At 42.1% G+C, this 18,158-nt stretch overlaps 1 protein-coding gene across 3 annotated transcripts in view; it reads right to left on the reverse strand.

The window, feature by feature from the left end:
- The window catches only part of LOC311262031 (LIM domain only protein 7-like), a 53,699-nt gene extending 35,897 nt beyond the window's left edge, over positions 1–17,802 (reverse strand). For 2 of the 3 annotated variants that reach the window (XM_084361144.1, XM_084361143.1), the window contains exons 1-5: positions 17,553–17,801; positions 17,182–17,297; positions 9,360–9,430; positions 6,759–6,828; positions 288–394 (exon numbers count right to left, since the gene is read on the reverse strand). In XM_084361144.1, the coding sequence (XP_084217270.1) occupies positions 288–394; positions 6,759–6,828; positions 9,360–9,430; positions 17,182–17,250 (317 nt within the window). In that variant the 5' untranslated portion in view covers positions 17,251–17,297; positions 17,553–17,801. Of the gene's footprint in view, positions 1–287; positions 395–6,758; positions 6,829–9,359; positions 9,431–17,181; positions 17,375–17,552 lie in introns of all 3 variants that reach the window. The other variant, XM_084361142.1, reaches the window with a different exon arrangement.
- Positions 17,803–18,158: the final 356 nt, after the last annotated feature.

An 18,158-nucleotide genomic window follows, 5' to 3' on the forward strand; every position in this document is an offset into this window, starting at 1 on the left:
TACACACACACACTGAAAATAGCGCTGACCTTTTTTTAAATGCAGCTTGAATCATGCCTCACATGAGGAGACATGCGGTCGGAAACACTGTAAAGTGTCAGAGTGATATTAAACGTTCATCCTCTCTGGGCACAGTAATGGGAGCATAAAAAGAAGCCGAGTATTCATTCTTTCATCCATTCAAGGAACAGTCAAAAACATGAGTTGGAGGCCCTCAACTCTGTGAATGGTAACAAAATGTCACAGTAGCACCTATCTTTTACAAAGCTCACAAGATCAGAACTTACTTGACTGTAACTCTTGTCGATAAGTCCTGCAGATCTCCGGGGTGAAAGAGCTGCGCTTCCTTTAGTCCAAGCTTCCCGCAGGCCTTGAGGAAGACGTTAAGGTTGTCCTGGACAGAGAACAAAGCAGAAGATGAGGGCTGTCCACCTTCAGAGGCAAAGAATAATCACTCAAGAATTCTCTGGCAGGGACACAGCCTACAACTCATTGCTTCCAAAGTTCATATCAGCAGAGAACAGAGACGGCCCGGGGAGGAGCGTGTGTGTGTAGCAAGTAAGAAGCGACCCGGCGCAGGACACACACAAACACACACACGCAGGGGGGGGGGGGGGAGAGAGGCTGCGTGACAGGAGCTGACTGACAGCAGCAAAACTACCTGTGGGCTGGGCTAGGGTGGGGACAAAGCCAAAACCAGGAAGGATGACATCAGAGCTGTGCACAAGTCCAACCCGACCGGCCATGCGAGTGCAAAAGTGACACACACGCACGCACACACACACACTGGAACACAACGTCTGCCGCGTTCTCCTTCTCACACCCTGAAACTGTCCCCTCCCCTCCCTGCCAATCCCTTTCCTCATGAATACCTGTGAAATGTGTGGGGCGGTGGAGTATTTTGGAGACATTGGGTTGCTATGAAACATGAGGTCGGGTGACAGAAACTGGCAAATATTTTTCCTCAAGCAACAAGACATAGGAGTGGAAGAACGGCTTCTCCTCCTAAACTATGTCAATCATTTTATATTGCATAAAGTGTGTGTACATGAGTTACACAGATGTGTGAGTGTAATCCAGGATAGCAAAAAGACATTTTGCTCTATAAATACACACACATTTCAAACAAATCTTCAACCACACAAGCACCAATCCTTTCTGGGAGTTATGACTTTTCCAGTTGTAATCCCAAGTGTCTTGTTTGTAAGTCTGCACTTCCCATTGGGACAGTTCTGCTTAAGAGGGTTTCATGTAATGACACATGGTTTCAACATGGGCAGGAATAATTAAGGGGTAGCCTGTTCTATATTTAAATGGCAACATGCTTATTAGCAAATGTAAGGAGAGAGCTGACCTCTGAGCAGGAAGCCCTTGCTAACAACTTAGTTTGTCCCTGAACGGCACATTGCTGGGCCCTAAAGGTCACTGTGGACCCCTGCAGGCCAAGGATCACCCCCCCACCCCCAGGTGCTTGGGCCACTGTTGATGATTATACACAACACAGAAGAGATTTCCTCTTCTTCAGCTTTGTCTTGAAAATAGACATAATGTCATTCTCCTGATTGCTGTAGATTAGTTCTGAGTAACTAAGATAATTACATGGGTTTTGAATGGTAAGCTTTATCTCATTGTTCTCATGGACATTTTTCACTGACACTGAATTTATTAGCTTGTTATTCAATGTGAACAGCATGTACAGTGAGAAACAACAAAAGATACATAACAGCTTGTCTACCTCGCCTCATGTCAACATGTTCATGCTGACAAGTAAGCATGAATGGAATTACATGTAACTTACAAGTAAAGACACTCTGAAGGATATGATTCTTCTGTTTTTTTTACAATGATACCTTTGTCAATTTTATATAATTATAAGGTAACACTTAACAATATGGCACACAAAAATGTGAGTATTTACTAAGGAACAAGTGCAGAACAATCTAATAACTAATAAATTGCAGTTAGAGAACAGAGAGATACTACATTAATGAATCATTAGGTAATGATTAGTTCATAGGTATCTGTGAATTGAAATATCAACTTTCCCAATGAGTTCTTCCAGATCAACTGTGAATCAGCCAGAGTGCAAAAACACAGTAACAACTCATTAATTACTCATTACCTAATCATTAGTCACTCTTTACAGTGATACAGCATACTGAGGAATTACTACGAGGTTATCTCATGATTAGCTTAGCATTACTTTCTGTTCCCTTACCCTGCATTACAGTAAAGTGATGTCATCAGTTACCACAATGTTCCACTTATTCTAATACTTCTCTTTACACACTTAACTAATTATATCCACATACCCAAAGACTGTTTATCAAAAATGTAATTATGTAAATATTTTGTGAAAGTAGGCTACCAACAGTCATCCCTACAATATTAATTGAAGTATTTGGTAAAAAAATATTGTGATATTTGATTTGTTGCCCAGTCCTAACATTTATTAAGTCCTGTTGCGGTGATTTCAAAATATTGAGATATATCCTGTATCACGATATAGCCTTAAAATATCACAATATTATTTTAAGGCCATATCGCTCAGGCCTAATATACTGTATTGTAAGTTGTTACAGTCTGGGGTATAAGACTTGATAACAGTATATAAGCCTAAATTTTTTTCTTTACTTAAAACAAAGAAAAAGAGTTGTGAACACAATATGGATGTACTGAGCAGAATTTTTAATAGTTGAGCAATGAGCTACTCAGTGCTCTCTGGTGGACAAACAGTGACATAAAAGTTGGCATTTCTGTACAGTCATTTCTTGTTGCTTATTGATCATCAAATATGCTGATATTTATCGGATATACTTGCCCATGAGGTTTATCAGTGTAGTTCTAGATATGATTTTTAAATCCTACAAGAATTCAGGCCATAAAAGACAACTCAGTGTTATTGCTATAATTTAGATGAAAACCCTCGGATCTCCAAAATTAAGGCCCTGATCGTCCCCTTGTGAAGCAAATAATCACCTTAAGCCAATGTAATCACGACCTATATAAAGGATAATTAATATCACTTAGGTATGAATGTCATTTAACCTCAAGGAGCATTATTAACACAGTGAGAGCCCCCCTAACATCAGTCCCAGAACATGCAGAGATAATGATGTTGAAGGAATGTTATGCTGACTTACGCCTGCACATAATCCTGCTAAATATGCTGTACCCATCCAGCAGCCTCTAATCCTCTCATGCAGTCTTGAGGACCCTGATTTAAGCATTTCACACCAAGAAACGGAAACATTTGACTCGTAATGTGTCTGATTTTTTGTCCCTGCTGGTCACACATTGTGGTCACTCTATTTCTCCCACTGCATTCTTTGTCTAAGAGGGCATACGCTACAATTACCCTCAGCTGACCCCCGGCAGTGCTTAAAACACCAAGCAAAGCTATAGTTAAGATATCAGGCTACACATTTTAAAGTCCTGTGACAATAAACTGAGAGGAGATGGAATACTTGAAACGTTGCCTCCACTGAAACTTGCCCGATAAAAGACCTTCCTGCACCAACAGTCAGATCCAGTCATAACATGCACCCATACAACACAAACACAGTAACAAAACATGGTCAAATGCCTGTCATTGCACAGATGATTACACAGACATTTAGATGAGTAAAGACACCCTCAGGGGCCACTGGAACTGTCTGTTTATCTCCTCCCACTGCTACCTCAACTCACCAAGGAGTTGGTGTATGCAGAATCATCCAGCACCATGTCAATTACAGTCTATTTACAGTGGGCAGAGTTCGTTGGAGTCATCTTTAACTTTGTCCCTCTGGATTCAACCCAGTGGGCCTGAAATCCGAGCTCAAGTAGCTGGCTGCCCCACCGCACAATCGTCGGCTTCCTGCCCAGCACCGGTAAAAGCAGAACCAGGCCCGAACCAGAGTGCCATGACCCAAACCCACAGCTCACTGAGCGCTCAGCAACAGGCAGAGAAGTGTGCTGACATGGGAAACATTCCCTTGGACATGAGTGGAGCCAAAGAATAGGTCCTGGGTCTGGAGCCAGCGTTGCTAAATATTCCACAAAACCAGAAATTTCCGTTTTTTCCCCTCCTTCCCTCCTTGAGCTTTTTATTCTGCCAGAGCTGAAGCCTGGTATTGATTAGAGTGCTGAAATCTCTCAGATAGCAAAACAAGAACGACAGTAACGACCATAATTGTAGAAAATGTTCATGTCTGAGTGTTAATGAGGCGTGTTTGCAAAGTCCCTTCCTTATACTGTAACTACATTACACACATTAAACTCCCCAACAACATTCCTCTTGGTCTTTGTCAACTGTATTCCTCTTCCGCATGTCTTTTAGGAAGGTAAGATTACTAGAACAGCATTTTTCTAGTTTCTTCTTCTCTGACAAGATTCAGTGGAGATGGATAGCATGTATCCACTATCATGACTATGAGGTGACAAGTAGCTTAACATTACAGTGACAGTTCACCTCATAATCAAAAATACATATTTTTCTCTTACCTGTAGTCCTATCTATCCATCTAGATTGTTTTGGTGTGAGTTGCTGAGTTTGAGAAGATAACACTCAGCTTGCAGTTTTGAAAAACTTGTGTCGATGAACGATGTCTCTTTCAAGTAATCATGACCCGGTTACTCAAGATATTCCACATACCTTGTGGTGAGCAGTTTCATGTAGGAACTATTTTCTCTCTACCGACCTACACCGTATCCTTCATTGTTTTGGTTTTTAGGTTAGATGTTTCCGATTTCAATTTGTAGAAATCATCCTTTAATTCATCCTCTTTCTCCCTTTCCACTTCCTGTGCTCTTCCCATCCTTTTTTGGTGTAACCTGTGTTTTGTTTGTTCATTTATCTGTCTGTCTTTAAGTCTGTCTTTATCCTTCTGGTGTCGTTAATCAGCGTTTGCTACTCCTTGTATTCTTAATTTTTTCTTGGATTCTCTTTCACCTGTCTTATTGTTGTTGGTTGCTTTTACATTGCCTGCCTACATTTAGATCTTGGAGATTCCAGTCAATAAAGCTCACCTTCTTACCTGCCTAGCCCTGTGTCTGCATTTGGGTCCTCTCCTTTTTGCCATACCTAACAGTATCACTGCGCAGAAGGACCAGACGTTAGCTAACTGAGCTACATATGCTAGCTAATGGTATAACTCAGCCGAGAAGGAAACCATTAATGATTACATTCTGTGCTGTCACAACTACAAGCTTCTCATCCATGAGCGAATGCACACTTCCTTCTGCATGGGGACACAACTGGTGGGTATGCATTGCTGTTGAGTTTTTAAAATGTATTGTTTTGGCACTTTGCCATCTAGTTTCATTTTATTTGAGAGAAGGCAGACATCTCTATGTCCGATATCCCCAAAACTCAAGAACTCACACCGAAACAATCTACTTGGATAAATAGCACAAATCTGTATTTTGGATTTTGGGGTGAACTGTCCCTTTAATTCTTGAAGAATTTCACACAGCTTTTAAACACTTAATGTACTTAACACTTAAGGAGCAGACCTGTTACTATTTATAGGGATAACAGATAGAGGGCTGAGGAATCTTAACAACACTACTTGACTACTTTGGGGGAAAGAGTTATTCTCACAGCACAGTGAGAGTGAGTCATGTTTGTTTAGAGAGCTCTCCGCTCTCCTCCATGTGGTTGGCAGTAACTGATCGCCGCAGGCTGACCAGGAGCCTTTACATTTACTGGAGAATTTATGATCAGGTGGTTTCAGGTTTGTTTCCAAGTCTCGGAAATACCACGCCAGTGCTACTGATGGAGGAGTTACTTTACCTCATTACCTCAGCAGGTGCCCCGCCAGTTATATTACCAACAGTCCAAAACAAACTGAGAGGGAATGTTATTTATGTCATAACACACGTATGATGGTACAGTGTTTGTTACTGCAAATACTATGTTTACTGTTTGTGCCAGTCTGTTTCTTCAACCACAAACTTGTCATTGTCTTGCCAAACATGTTGAGTGTTACTGAGCCCACCGACGTACACTCAGACTGGCCTGGGTTAGGGTTGGGGTTCTCTGTAATTCCTCCAGACAGCTGGACTCAATTACTCCCACAAGAGAGAGCTTTGTGAGGGATGGGTTTAAGGTAGGGTTTTCAACCCTCTACTTCCAGAGCACTTGTGTGCAGACACTCCCAAAACATTTATTTCAACTGGCCCAAAAGGCCCCTGCCACGAGATGCTTACATTTGAAGACGTTGCTAGGCCTTAAAAGGTGAAAAGATGGAGAAAAACTGATAACAAATTATTACGTAAACCAAATTCTGCCCCCTCTGACCTCCTGTCACTCAATCAAAAACTTAATTATCATACCAGCACAAAGACTTTTTGTATTGGACGATTTTGATTGAACGCAGCCTCAGGCATGGCAGACATCATATTTAGGGTGCACTCAAATGCGGCCAGTGGCCTTTCAAGCAGCTCCGCGTTCACTGAGCTTATTAGTGTGGATGGATATGAGGAGCGACAAGTCACTGAGGCAAACACCTCTCTCTCGACGGCAGCCGAGCTTCAGACCTGTCACCAGTCAGCTCGACTGCTGCTGCTGCACCTCGCAACGCTTCCTCTCACATCTTAACACATTCCCTTGACTACAGAAACGACCCTAACAAGAAACAAACAGTAGTAACAAGATAAACTGTCTCTAAAGAACGATAAGCCGTTGAGGCTATGTGTCAAGATGTCTTTAAACCAAATGAACATACAACATCTTGTCTCACATTTAGGTTGAATGAAAAGAGACAAAGACTTACCAGTCCAGCGATGGGTGTGGGCAGCCTGTTAACCCTCCTGATAGTTCCAGGCTTGATCTTGTTGATCAGACTGTGAGCAACAGAAAGAGAGAGAGAACATCAGGCAGGGGGCAAGTGAAAGCACTTGGTCATTGGCTAGACTCGCCTGACTGGCGAGGAGTGAACAAAAAAGTGTTGCAAAGTCTCCGTGTTGTGTGTTTACGACTTTGTTTAATGGTGGCCACCTGGCTTCAGTTTAGTAAATGGCCAGTGCTGCACCCTGATGTAAACACACCAAATCCTATGGTCCTAAAACATGCCTTCTACCAAAACAACCGCAAACAAACTTGACTCACCACATATCAGAAAAAACTGAAAAAAAGTAATGTTTTTTTGATAGACGGTGATATGTTTATGGTGTCATTCAAAGGATTATGAAAGTGAAAGAGGTAAAAAAAGAAAAGAAAAGAAAAAAGAATCTTAAAGCGTATCCTAAAGATAGTATGTGCAGAATGGCTCCTTTCAAAATGTTATTAGGATTATAATGACTGATACGCTAATGAGTAAACAGTCTTTAATGAGCTAGCTGAATTGAAATATGTTATAAGTTGGGTAGTTTAATTCAGCGGTTTAGTTTTTCTCTAATGTATCCCCACAGCCCTGTCAGATGAGCTGAAGTACCTCTTGACATCACCTGTAATGCTCTTAATGTGGGTTCATTTGAATGACTCTAAACTGGCTGTTTAAACTGAATCCTGTGCACTGCTACCACTTGGAGACATTTCCACCATCTATCCATTACTTTTAGCTCTTTCATGATCCTTTTTAATTCTTTTAGCGAACTATTTCCACTGCTGATACTTTTTACTTTCCATTTCAGCCACTTTTACTACTTATTTTACAATAATCTATCTACAACTTTTTTTTAAAATACTTTTTTACTTGACTATTTCAAATACATTAAGCCAGTGTTCTTGAATCCTGGTCCTGTGGCCCCCTGCCCTGCATGTTTAGATGTCTACCTGCCCAAACACACCTGATTTAAATTTATAGGTCGTGATCAGCAGAGCTTGATGACGAGCTGATCATTTGAATCAGGTGTGACCAGGACCAGGATCGAAGAACACTGCATTAAAGTAACAATTTCAAACATTCAACAATTACTTTTAGCCATGTATTTAAGGATTCAAGCATTATTATTAGAAGTTATGGATACATTGTTGAAATACAGTAAGCAGATAATTATCTATCCACTTATCTGCTTGACTGCTAGCTATGAATGTTGAGGTGTTACAGCTGACTGACAGTATGTGGTGACAGTAAGTTGACGCAAATTAGTTGAACGTCTCTTCAATCTTTCCAATTAGCCCTTGGCAACTGAAGAGTTAGACTAATACCTGAAGGCACAAGTAGCCCTGGTTGGGTTTAATCGATGAAACATTTTTTATAAGTCAGGCGTATGTTTGTATGTAAAGTCTCAAACTGCAAATTTTCACAAACACCTTGGAAACTCAACAGACTCATTGACTCATTAAGGTGAATGTTTTGCAGTGTGTGTCGTCAGCAAACAGACTGGGGGTAGGGTGGGATAGGGTGGGGTGTGTAAGATTTTGATAGGGTGACAATAGATTAACACAGCAAATGCGAAAGGCATTTGTGTTTAAGTTACTCATTTAGCAGTGAAACAATGGCAAGCTGTAATGATTTGATCAGATAGGACACATTGCAAGCCAAGTAGGATGCAAACATTCCTTTCAAAACAGTGGTGATAACCACAACACAATGGGAAAGGAGGCTTCGAGGTGAAAGCGATGTAATCGGTCTTCCTCTTCCTCATGCTGAGAAAACACCGACAGCTCTCTGAATGAGAGTTGTGAGCTGTTGTTCTCTGGGAGCGAGTAAACAGTGGAGTCAGGCTCAAATCAGCAGAAAGAGGGGCTTCTTCTTTGAACCCATGCCAACAGAGGTTTGGAAGATTCTGCATGGGCTGCTGGTAATTATAGCTTCCTGCTGATTTGTGCAAATCACATCAGTGTGTCCATCCAACGGGACTGCCCACATATACATGTGTATCACTCACACACACACATATACACACATCTGTGATCTGAGAAAAGCCACAACTCCACAACTCAGTGGGTGAATCAATGCAAAAGCCAATCCTGCGTGGATAAATTTGTTCCTCTAACTCATCAAAACTCTTGATGCGCCCTGAGCTAATGAGAAAGCAGGGTGCCCTGGCTCTCCCAATGTGGTTTGAGCTGGAGGCTTTCCAGTCACTACACGGCTTCTCACAGCTTTCATTAGAGCAAGGATGGCACTCTGCCCATCCGCAGATCTGTAACATCTGTCAAACAGACAACACAACTCCTCTTGAAATAGATCACAATTCATATTCTCAAACAAAAGCTCTGGAAATAACTACATAATACAGCCTCTATTGTGCTGCCTCCAAACACTGGCTCACTTCATGCGGCTGACAAACAAACAGTGACCCGGCAGGGGGTCTGCCTGGGAAATATCAGTAACACTTACGTGGGAGTGCAGACCTTGAGGAGAGCAGACGGCTTCCATATGAATGAGTGGCTTAAGAGAGGTGCCTGGGAATAGCTGAGTACTTACTCACACAGCAGAACGCCATTCTCCAACGCTGATCGGAAGTCGTTGCTCCCAAATTTTTTCTTAGTTACTGCCTGGAAAAAAGGGATACAAAAACAGTGAGTGAGAGGGGTTGGGTGAGGAGAGGAGGCGTGGGTTTTTGTGCATGTGTGTGTGTGTGTGTTTGTGGTTGGGCGGGGAGGCTGGAGAAGAAAGGTAGGATGTTGAGAACAGTAGCAGAGGAAGTCAGAGGTATTTCCTCCTGAGTTCCTACAGTGTCTCTGGGACAGAGTTGAGAACAGTTCTTCAGGTATCCCTCCGGAGCTCTCGAGTGGCTCCGCTCTTCTCACTTCAATGCTAGAAGTCTCTGTTAACGGGAGAGCTGTGTTAAAACTGTGCTGGAGCCAGGCTGCCCAAGCCACAGGGCGATGGCAGCAGCTGGAGCGCTGAGGGGAACACAGCACTGTGTTATAGCCTCATGCCTTTCCCATGATCTCAAACCACCACTGCAGGAACACCAAGAGTCATTATGCAGGCGAGCGTCAACCCGCTGCATGCATGACGTGCAGCCTTTCACACTTGCACATGTACAGTACACACACACACACACACACAACCAAACAAAATCCTTTAGTGGAGCCTTTCATGTAGAAATCTGCATTTCCTCTTACAGGCTATTGTACTGTACTATATTTTTTGTGTCTTCATGTAAAACTGCAACTTTGTTATGAGTTATCAAGTTCATGCTGATGGCCACTCCTTAACAGAGCTTCCTGTTCCCCCGTCAATGACTTGACCAGTCAGTGCCTGAGATGCCAAATGTAACACAAATGTTTATATTAGAAAACACTTCAGAGTGTAGACGTCTACCAGTTCTGCACAATCCTCTTCATTTGTTCTTATAGAAAATGTTTAATCTGCATCAAAATTCATGATTATGGACAACTATACATGGATGAATACAATTCTTGAGCTCTAGTTAGTGCAGCACCTCAAAAGTAAATAGCACCATGTTTAAAAATGTCTTGCAATATTTCACTGAAACCAGTTGTTGAGATATCATGCTAAATGAACCTTTAACAGCCAAACAAACAAACTCGGCTGAAAACCTAACCTTATTGACTGAGTTTATGACTACAATACTGAGAAAGGTACTGAGTGTAGGTCATGAAACATAAAACACTAAGCTCCACTAACCTCTATCACCTTTATTTATTGGTATCTGTGAAATTCTAGCCGATACACAGAGCTGATAATATTAATTTAATTGACTTGACAAGAGCAGCATTTATACACTCCAATACAGAAGGTGGCTGTTTGCACTCTGAATGTTGGTTTATGATTCACCAATAAACAAAGAGGAGAAGAAGAATATGTAATATTATCCATATCATGCTTCCCTAATAACCACAATACAGTTATGTGTATGGGTTTAAGTCTGCAGCGACATTTACATTCTACATTACCAATAAGACAGATGAGCACACATGTGTACTGTACATATACAGTTTGGTAAAACAGCTGCATTAACCAAAGTGACACACTCATGCACAAAAAGGCAAACAAGTCAAATGGGTCTCAGCGACGAAACCGGTCAGAAGCGCGGCGACTCAAGGCTTTTGTCCCTTTTCCTTTAGAGGAGAAAGGGACTGACAATTACTGTCACAGCTAAGTACAGGCCGTCATTTCGAGGAGAGCAGGAGAAACTGGAGCAATTAAACTGACTCTAGGTTGCCATTATTACTTTCAAACAAAGCCGTGTTACACCTCAGACCACACCCTAGGTAACCCAAAGTGGCCAAAGCCTCAAATACCCATCATTCCAAGAGAATTAGACCATGTTGTAATACACGAGATTAAAGTTTTCACACAGCACTTGGCTGCAGTCTTTCTGTGTTTGCACAAAGCGATCGAGCTTCTGTTGGGAAATACTTGTTTTGTTTACTAAACATACAGGGATTTGGCCTTCTCCTCCTTCATTGACAAAAATACAATCATAACCAGACAGTGACAACACAAAACAAGAACACAGACACACACAGGAAGCTGTTGACACGACACACAGCAAACAAACATCACAGTACAGTGTGCAATCAGCCAGGCGATGCAGCTGGCATATGAAATCCTGACCCCTACTGTTCTACAGTGTGTATGTGGGGGAAGCAGCTGGGATTCATGTACAAACAAACAATACAGGTGGGAACTGCTTCTGTTCCTGTGGTGTTACTCATAGATACTTGTTTTGGGTGTGTAGGTCAGGTGCAATACAGTCTATGGAAGGCTACAGCCAGGTCTATCATTCATGGCACTGACCAATCGTGCTAATAGAAGAGGACTGCTAAAAGGATTATTTTGTGTCCTTCTCTATATTACCAACACCTTATTGTTAAGGCCAGTAACGCATGCTTTGAAAGTGCAACCTGTATTCAAAAGCAGTGGCATCAAAAATTTCAAATAGACCCAGAAAAGATACAGAGGACATGACCTCAGTGCCCTTAATGGTAGCTATGGGCCAAGTGGAACAGCTCAGTTGCCTGAATAAAATGTAGAGGTGTTCCAATAGTATCAGTAATAGTATAAGTAAAAGTAATAGTGGTAACTGCTTTAGAAATTGCCTCTGATACAGCCTAAAATGCTTGAATCGGTATCATTGAGTACACAAGTCTCAGTACTGATCACATACACCATTATTTATTTCTTAGAAATGGTAGGCTACTGGGAAGAAGCAGTACACCTGTATGCAATGTAGCAGATTTTTATACTGCACAAGGAGCCAATATCCATAAAACGGCATGTAACTTGTGTAACTTCAAGCTCATCCATAACATCCATACATGGTTAGTGGTATACATGGTACATAGTAATAACAATAATAATAATAATACAGCAATAAAATCAGGTATTTTTTATGAGATGTCAGGACAATGTCCAGCAATGTTTGTGGTGACAGAACCTGGTAACAGCGGGGGAAAGACTGCTGCTTAGCAAGAGACCACTGTTACAGATGGCATTTCAACATCTATAAGTGGGATATCACTGGATATTTTTAAGGAGATGTCAAAACATTTTTAAGCATAAGCACAGTGTTGTCACAAAATAGAGAGCTAAAAACTGAAAGAAAGGTAAAATTGCAACATAAACAAGTTTCAACATGTCTGTGGTTTGCAGAAACGTACATTGCCAACACTTATTCTGGCGATTGGGTAGGCTGGAAACAGCACAATAGTTTGAATTCCCTGGTCTTTACTTAAGACGTTTGTATCTTTGATGTTTTCATCCCCTAAGATTACACATTGTCTTATCAAAGTTACATCAGCCTAACGGAATGAATGGGATTTTTTAAGATATTATCTCCTAGACGATGTGTGGAGGGTGAGACCCGCCCTGGCACTGAACCTGGCACTAAGCTGGCTGTAACAGAATAGTTTTCTCCTCTCTATCGTCATCATTAGAGGTATTAACTCCCCTTAGCTGCAGCCTGCTGTGCCCTCTCTCTCTCACTCTCTCTCCTGTTGAACCTGCTATGTGGGATAATAAGTCTAATCTGCAACAACATACTGCTACTCTGATTTAACAGGGAGATTTAAGGCAGGGGCAGAGATTTCAAAAACAGCTTGCCTTCCTGCAAACCCACCCTCGCTCCCCTCAAGAATGTGCTGCCGAACGTGTGGAAGAACAGGGTCTCATGACAACTTTCCTCCCACATTAAAGACAGAAGTGTGGTCCTCGGAGTTCATTAAAGTGTTTTAATACGTGTGTGAAATTAATTATTAGTATTGCAGTGAACCAAGAATAGTGTGGTTGAACCCAAATAATCAGAGGAATCCAGGAGTCTCTGTGTCCGTGACCATAGCTATTGTTTATTCATGCAGAGCACTGAGGCAAATCAGTATTCAAAGTTTGTGTGGATGCAGCCCCCCACCACTAATTGTTCTGAAAATTCTTTGTTCCTTCTGCAGAGGACAGCGGTATGGGTCATCACAGGGCAGCTGGGACATTATCCAAATATTTCAGGGATCAGACTCAAGAAAAATACACCACTGTGGAAGTCATTAGTCTCGACGCCATCAACATATCAGAATAATAGAACTACATGGACTTGTGAATGCGAGTGAATGGCTTCTTGTGTGAGGTCCCGCTTCACATGAGTACATCTGAATGACCACGTCCCAGTTTCTAATTGCTCAACAGTCAATCAAAACAGTCAGTATCGCAGAATGGCACTACAGTTAAGTAATGATCGGTCCAGTCACACAACTCCTGGTATGAAAAACAACACAGTGAAATAAGTCACGGAAGGCAATTCACTAGTGTTGGCTGTAGGACCGCCATAGGTTACTGAATAACATGGAGAAAAACAAACAAACAACTAGAATGGCACTCCTCCACCAAGACCCAACAGTCTCATTTTGTGCTCACTCATATATACCAGCCATTTAAAAACACCTGATTGTTTCCCATGAAGATCCATTCATTATTCACGCAATGTAGAGAAAGTGAGAAAAAATTCTGGGTTCCATCCCTTTATCCGGATCTATTCTACCCTATCTATTCTATCGGAGTTTTATGGACATCTGATCAGTAGTTTTTGTGTAATCTTGCTGACAAACCAACCGACCAACAAACACACGGGTGAAAACATAACCTCCCTGGCAGAGGTAAAAATAACAACTTTGACCAACTTTGGTCAAATTTATTAAAGGGATTGGTTCACTGAAACCCTGTTTTCTAACTTCTGGTCTTTAATTATTCTGACACTTTTGTTTTTATTTTAAGGTTTTAAGATATCCAGATATGATCTGAGTTGATCACAGGACTGACAGTGTATGAAAATGAAATATTAAAACAATTTGCCAGCAACATGTATTTCTCGTGAACAGAAAACGGTTGAATTTTTGCAGTTTTTTGAGCACCACGAGCAAAATCCTAATTGCCTCGATGGTATTTACCTTGTGAGGCAGCTGGACTGGTGAGATCATGTGATCATGTGATGTCCCAAATGCATCTTGCCAGGCTTCAAGCTAAGTGTTTGTGTATAGGCGTGGTCCAGGTGTGACGCTGGCAGCTCCTAGAGAGGTTAGTGTTGTGCTGCTGAAGTATCAGTTACTGTATATCAGAGCTGGCATTGAAGGCTTTTCTTGGTGGCAAAGATGTTTTAGCACTTTCCAGATGGTTCTGTGTTACAAACACACCACTATCTGACTAGAGGGAGGTATGTTTTTGTTTGTAATCTGGGTGAAATTTACAATCAGAAAGAGGAGAAACAGACTATTAATCAATTATTTGATCAACAGAAAATCATTGGGAAACTATTTTGATAACCGATGAATCGTTTCACGCAAAAATGCCAAACTTTATCTGGCTCCAGCCTCTCAATCATGCTGTCGTCCTCTGTTCTATGTCTTTGTAAAAGGAATATCTTTGAGGTCTGGACTAAGTGAACGAAACTAACAATCTGAGGAGTTCACCTCAGGCTCTGGGATTTTCAAATGGGCATTTTCCGCTTGTTTCCTGTCATTTTATGGACAAAAACAATCAATCTATTTTGAGAAAATAATCAGGAGATTAACTGATGATGAAAATGATTGTTGACTGCAGCCCTAAATCCAAGCATGTACAGCATCAATCAACAAAAATGTGGCATTGTGTTGCATTGTTTCCCCAACAAAGTACACCAAATCTTAAAGGAGGCTTGGAGTTAGGTCAATGTTACATGACAGCAGCAACCGGATAAGTAACAAAACTTCAAATAATCCACAGGATAAAGTTACCTTTGATTCCAGAGTGTGTGAGGAACACAATACAAGCAGCCGCACACAAAAACAGGCGAGTCAAATCAAAACCTGAGCTGAAACCTGGCCTGCTGTGTTGTTATATGACCTCGCAGCCGACCAATGGCTGGAGAGAAAACCTGTTTTAAGAGGCATTCTAAGTATTCTGGGTTACACCTTCCTAAGTGGAGGCTCTTTGAGAAAACAAATTCTTGTTCGTCACAACTTAAACAAAAGAGGAGACAGAAAAAACTGGCACCATGTGTCTGACAGTGTCTGCTTGTTATTTGTTAATAAAGCAACCCATGTTTGCTTAATCATCATCGGTGAAACCAGAAAAGGCTCTGAAACAGACTTAATGAGCATTTATTAGATAACTAACTGCAACTGATTCATAACAGACTGTTTGTGTTACAGATGGGCGGCCATATGCACCATCTCCTGACCTGTAAGTTGCACAAACACTTGCCGCTTGCTCTTGATTGTCACAACAGTCACACTTACAGCCTCTCTATTGAATTAACAAGGACCTCTATTATTCTAGCAGGCCCTCTGGTTGTAGGACGCAGCACCCTGTGCTGACAGCTGGCCAGCTCTGAGGGGGCTATGTTCACAGCCATGGCAGCTAATGCAGGAATGTGTCCGTGTGACAGGCTCCAGACCATTTAGTCTAGTTTTTAACAATACCACCAACCTTGCCATGCACACATGCCTCTGTTTAAAGTCCTGTGAAGCCAAGCAGCTTGTTAATCATTCAGTAGCACAATCCAATCGCCACAAAAACTTTCTCTTTGAAGGGAAACTGTTCGCCCCGTGCCAGAACTTGGTCTCTGATTGCTGTTGTTTTCCCCCATGCCAAACCTCTCACACCTACCCAGTTGAAATAACACTTCCTGGACTATACCTTCACCTATTCAGCTTGTTCAGGTTCCTGCTCACCCTCCCTAATCCTCCTGCCCCTGCCTGAAATCATGCCCCCACTGCACCCCACGAGCTTGAGCCACTACAATGGGCCAGTGTGCAAGTGTGAGAGACACTGATGTCACATCACAAGCATTCAGATTCACCCCTCATGAAATTAGAACAATATTGGTTTAGTTACAACCGTGCAGCAGCTCCATGCCGCCCTGCTGGGAAGAGAATTTGCAGGACGAGGAAACATGATTTTAGCCGCTTGTAATGAGAAAAAGGAAGAATGAGAGTCTGGCTGGAGGTGGGATGGAAACTTTAGATAATTTAACATTTTGGAAATAAAAAGGGGCTGTTGGTAGTTATTTTTGCATTCTTTTCCTCAGCAAAGGAATCTGAAATCTGTTTTTTTCCACAAATTGTCAGTCACATTAATTAAATGACTGCATTTTTAGTTTTGCATTGACTACTGCCAACTGAAACAGCAATTTCAATATTCTGTGTATGGCTACGACTCTTCTATTTCACATCATGTGTAATAAACTGGGTGGAAACCACAATCCCATTACATGTATTAACCCGAGTCGATCTCTGCTTACAATATGTGTGGAGTACAAGAGCTTGGATCAGCCATAGTTCTGAAGTTTTTCTGAATTACTCTGCCGATTTTCACACTACATACTTTCAACTGTATCCTCGCAGCCCCTGGGTAACATCAAAAACAGATGAGCAGGTCTGGGCAAGATCTGACGAAGGAGGCACCCAGCAAACAATAATAATGAATGGGGTCATATCTATAGAAGACAGAGGCTGTGGCTGAAGCTTGGAGCACTTTAATAGACAGATTATACCTTTAACGAGAGGTCAGGGGTTACACATGGCTCCATGCATCAGCTGGTCCAGGTTACTGTTAGCTGAAACCTCAAGCAACCTATTAGAAAACTCATCTTACACCTTTATAGTCTCATGCCGGTCCTTCTTAAACTCAGAGAAGCCAGATCCACATGAAAACACCACTTTTTTCAGGTGATCACAAGCAGTTACCAACTTGAATCCACCTTTTGCCACCTTGTCTATCATTTCCATTAGTGAAGTCCAGGCAGTAACTGTAAAGAAGAGCGTTGAGAGAAGTTTTTAAATGTTTTTTTTTGTTTTTTTTTACTCACCTCTATCCACCTCTGCGCCTCCGAGTAGGCTTCGTCACAGCTGACAGCGGACTGCTCACGCCACTCCATCACACGTACTTATTATCCGAGCTGCACCGGCGGGGCCAAATCGGTTCCTAATGGCCCGCATTTAAAACGTCCAATGACACAAGTGTGTGTGGGCCAGTGCAAACAAGCAGACACAATGAACGCACTCACAAAAGGAAAAGAAAAAGAAAAACTGGCCATGCAGTCTAGTAGAACTTGTAATCACACTCCTCATTCATGAAAAATGCGTCCTATTGTTCATTTGCACCAGCTCATCAGTGACTGAATGCAAGGTGTAACAGTATCGCAATCTCTTTGCATCACTTGCTGCTCCTGCTGCTTACCTGTTCTTTCATCCGACACACCTGTGGGGTTCGTTTCTTTCTGCTATCTTCACGCACCGCTCGGTCTTTACTCCACCTACGCAGCGAGCTTCAAAGTCGACCCTGGTCGGGGCTCTGACAGACTGAGAGATCCTCTTTTCGTCGACTTTAAGCGGCGTGAGCTGGAGGCTGTGGCAGGAGGGTTTCCAAAGTGGGGTCCGAGGACCACCCACGGGTCCCCCGAGCGGCTTCCAGGTGAACATGAAAGCTGGAGTTCACTGTTTTTCCACCTCCCTGGAAGGTTATGTTGGAGTTTCCACTGCTGCGCCTGCAGTAATGTGCACTGTGGTGTATTTCTACTCAGAACCAGGAACAACATGTGCTCACATTACAATTCCTCAGGACGAAAACTTTGACATTACTTTGAGGTCTGTAGACCACCGAGCAGCAAACTTTAATGTCAGAAAGTTTGGAGTCCCTTGAAGGAATTCAAGCGCGCGGTTAAAACCAAGCTCACTCCTGCAGCGCCACGCAGCGGTGATCAGGGCGCACTGCAGGCTCCGAAAAACAACTGACATTTATTTGACACTTACAGTGAGTGTAATATTAGTTTCAGAGTGGCCACGT

This window comes from Pagrus pagrus (genome assembly GCF_965226575.1).
Source record: "Pagrus pagrus genome assembly, chromosome: 9".
Taxonomy (NCBI): Eukaryota; Metazoa; Chordata; class Actinopteri; order Spariformes; family Sparidae; genus Pagrus; species Pagrus pagrus.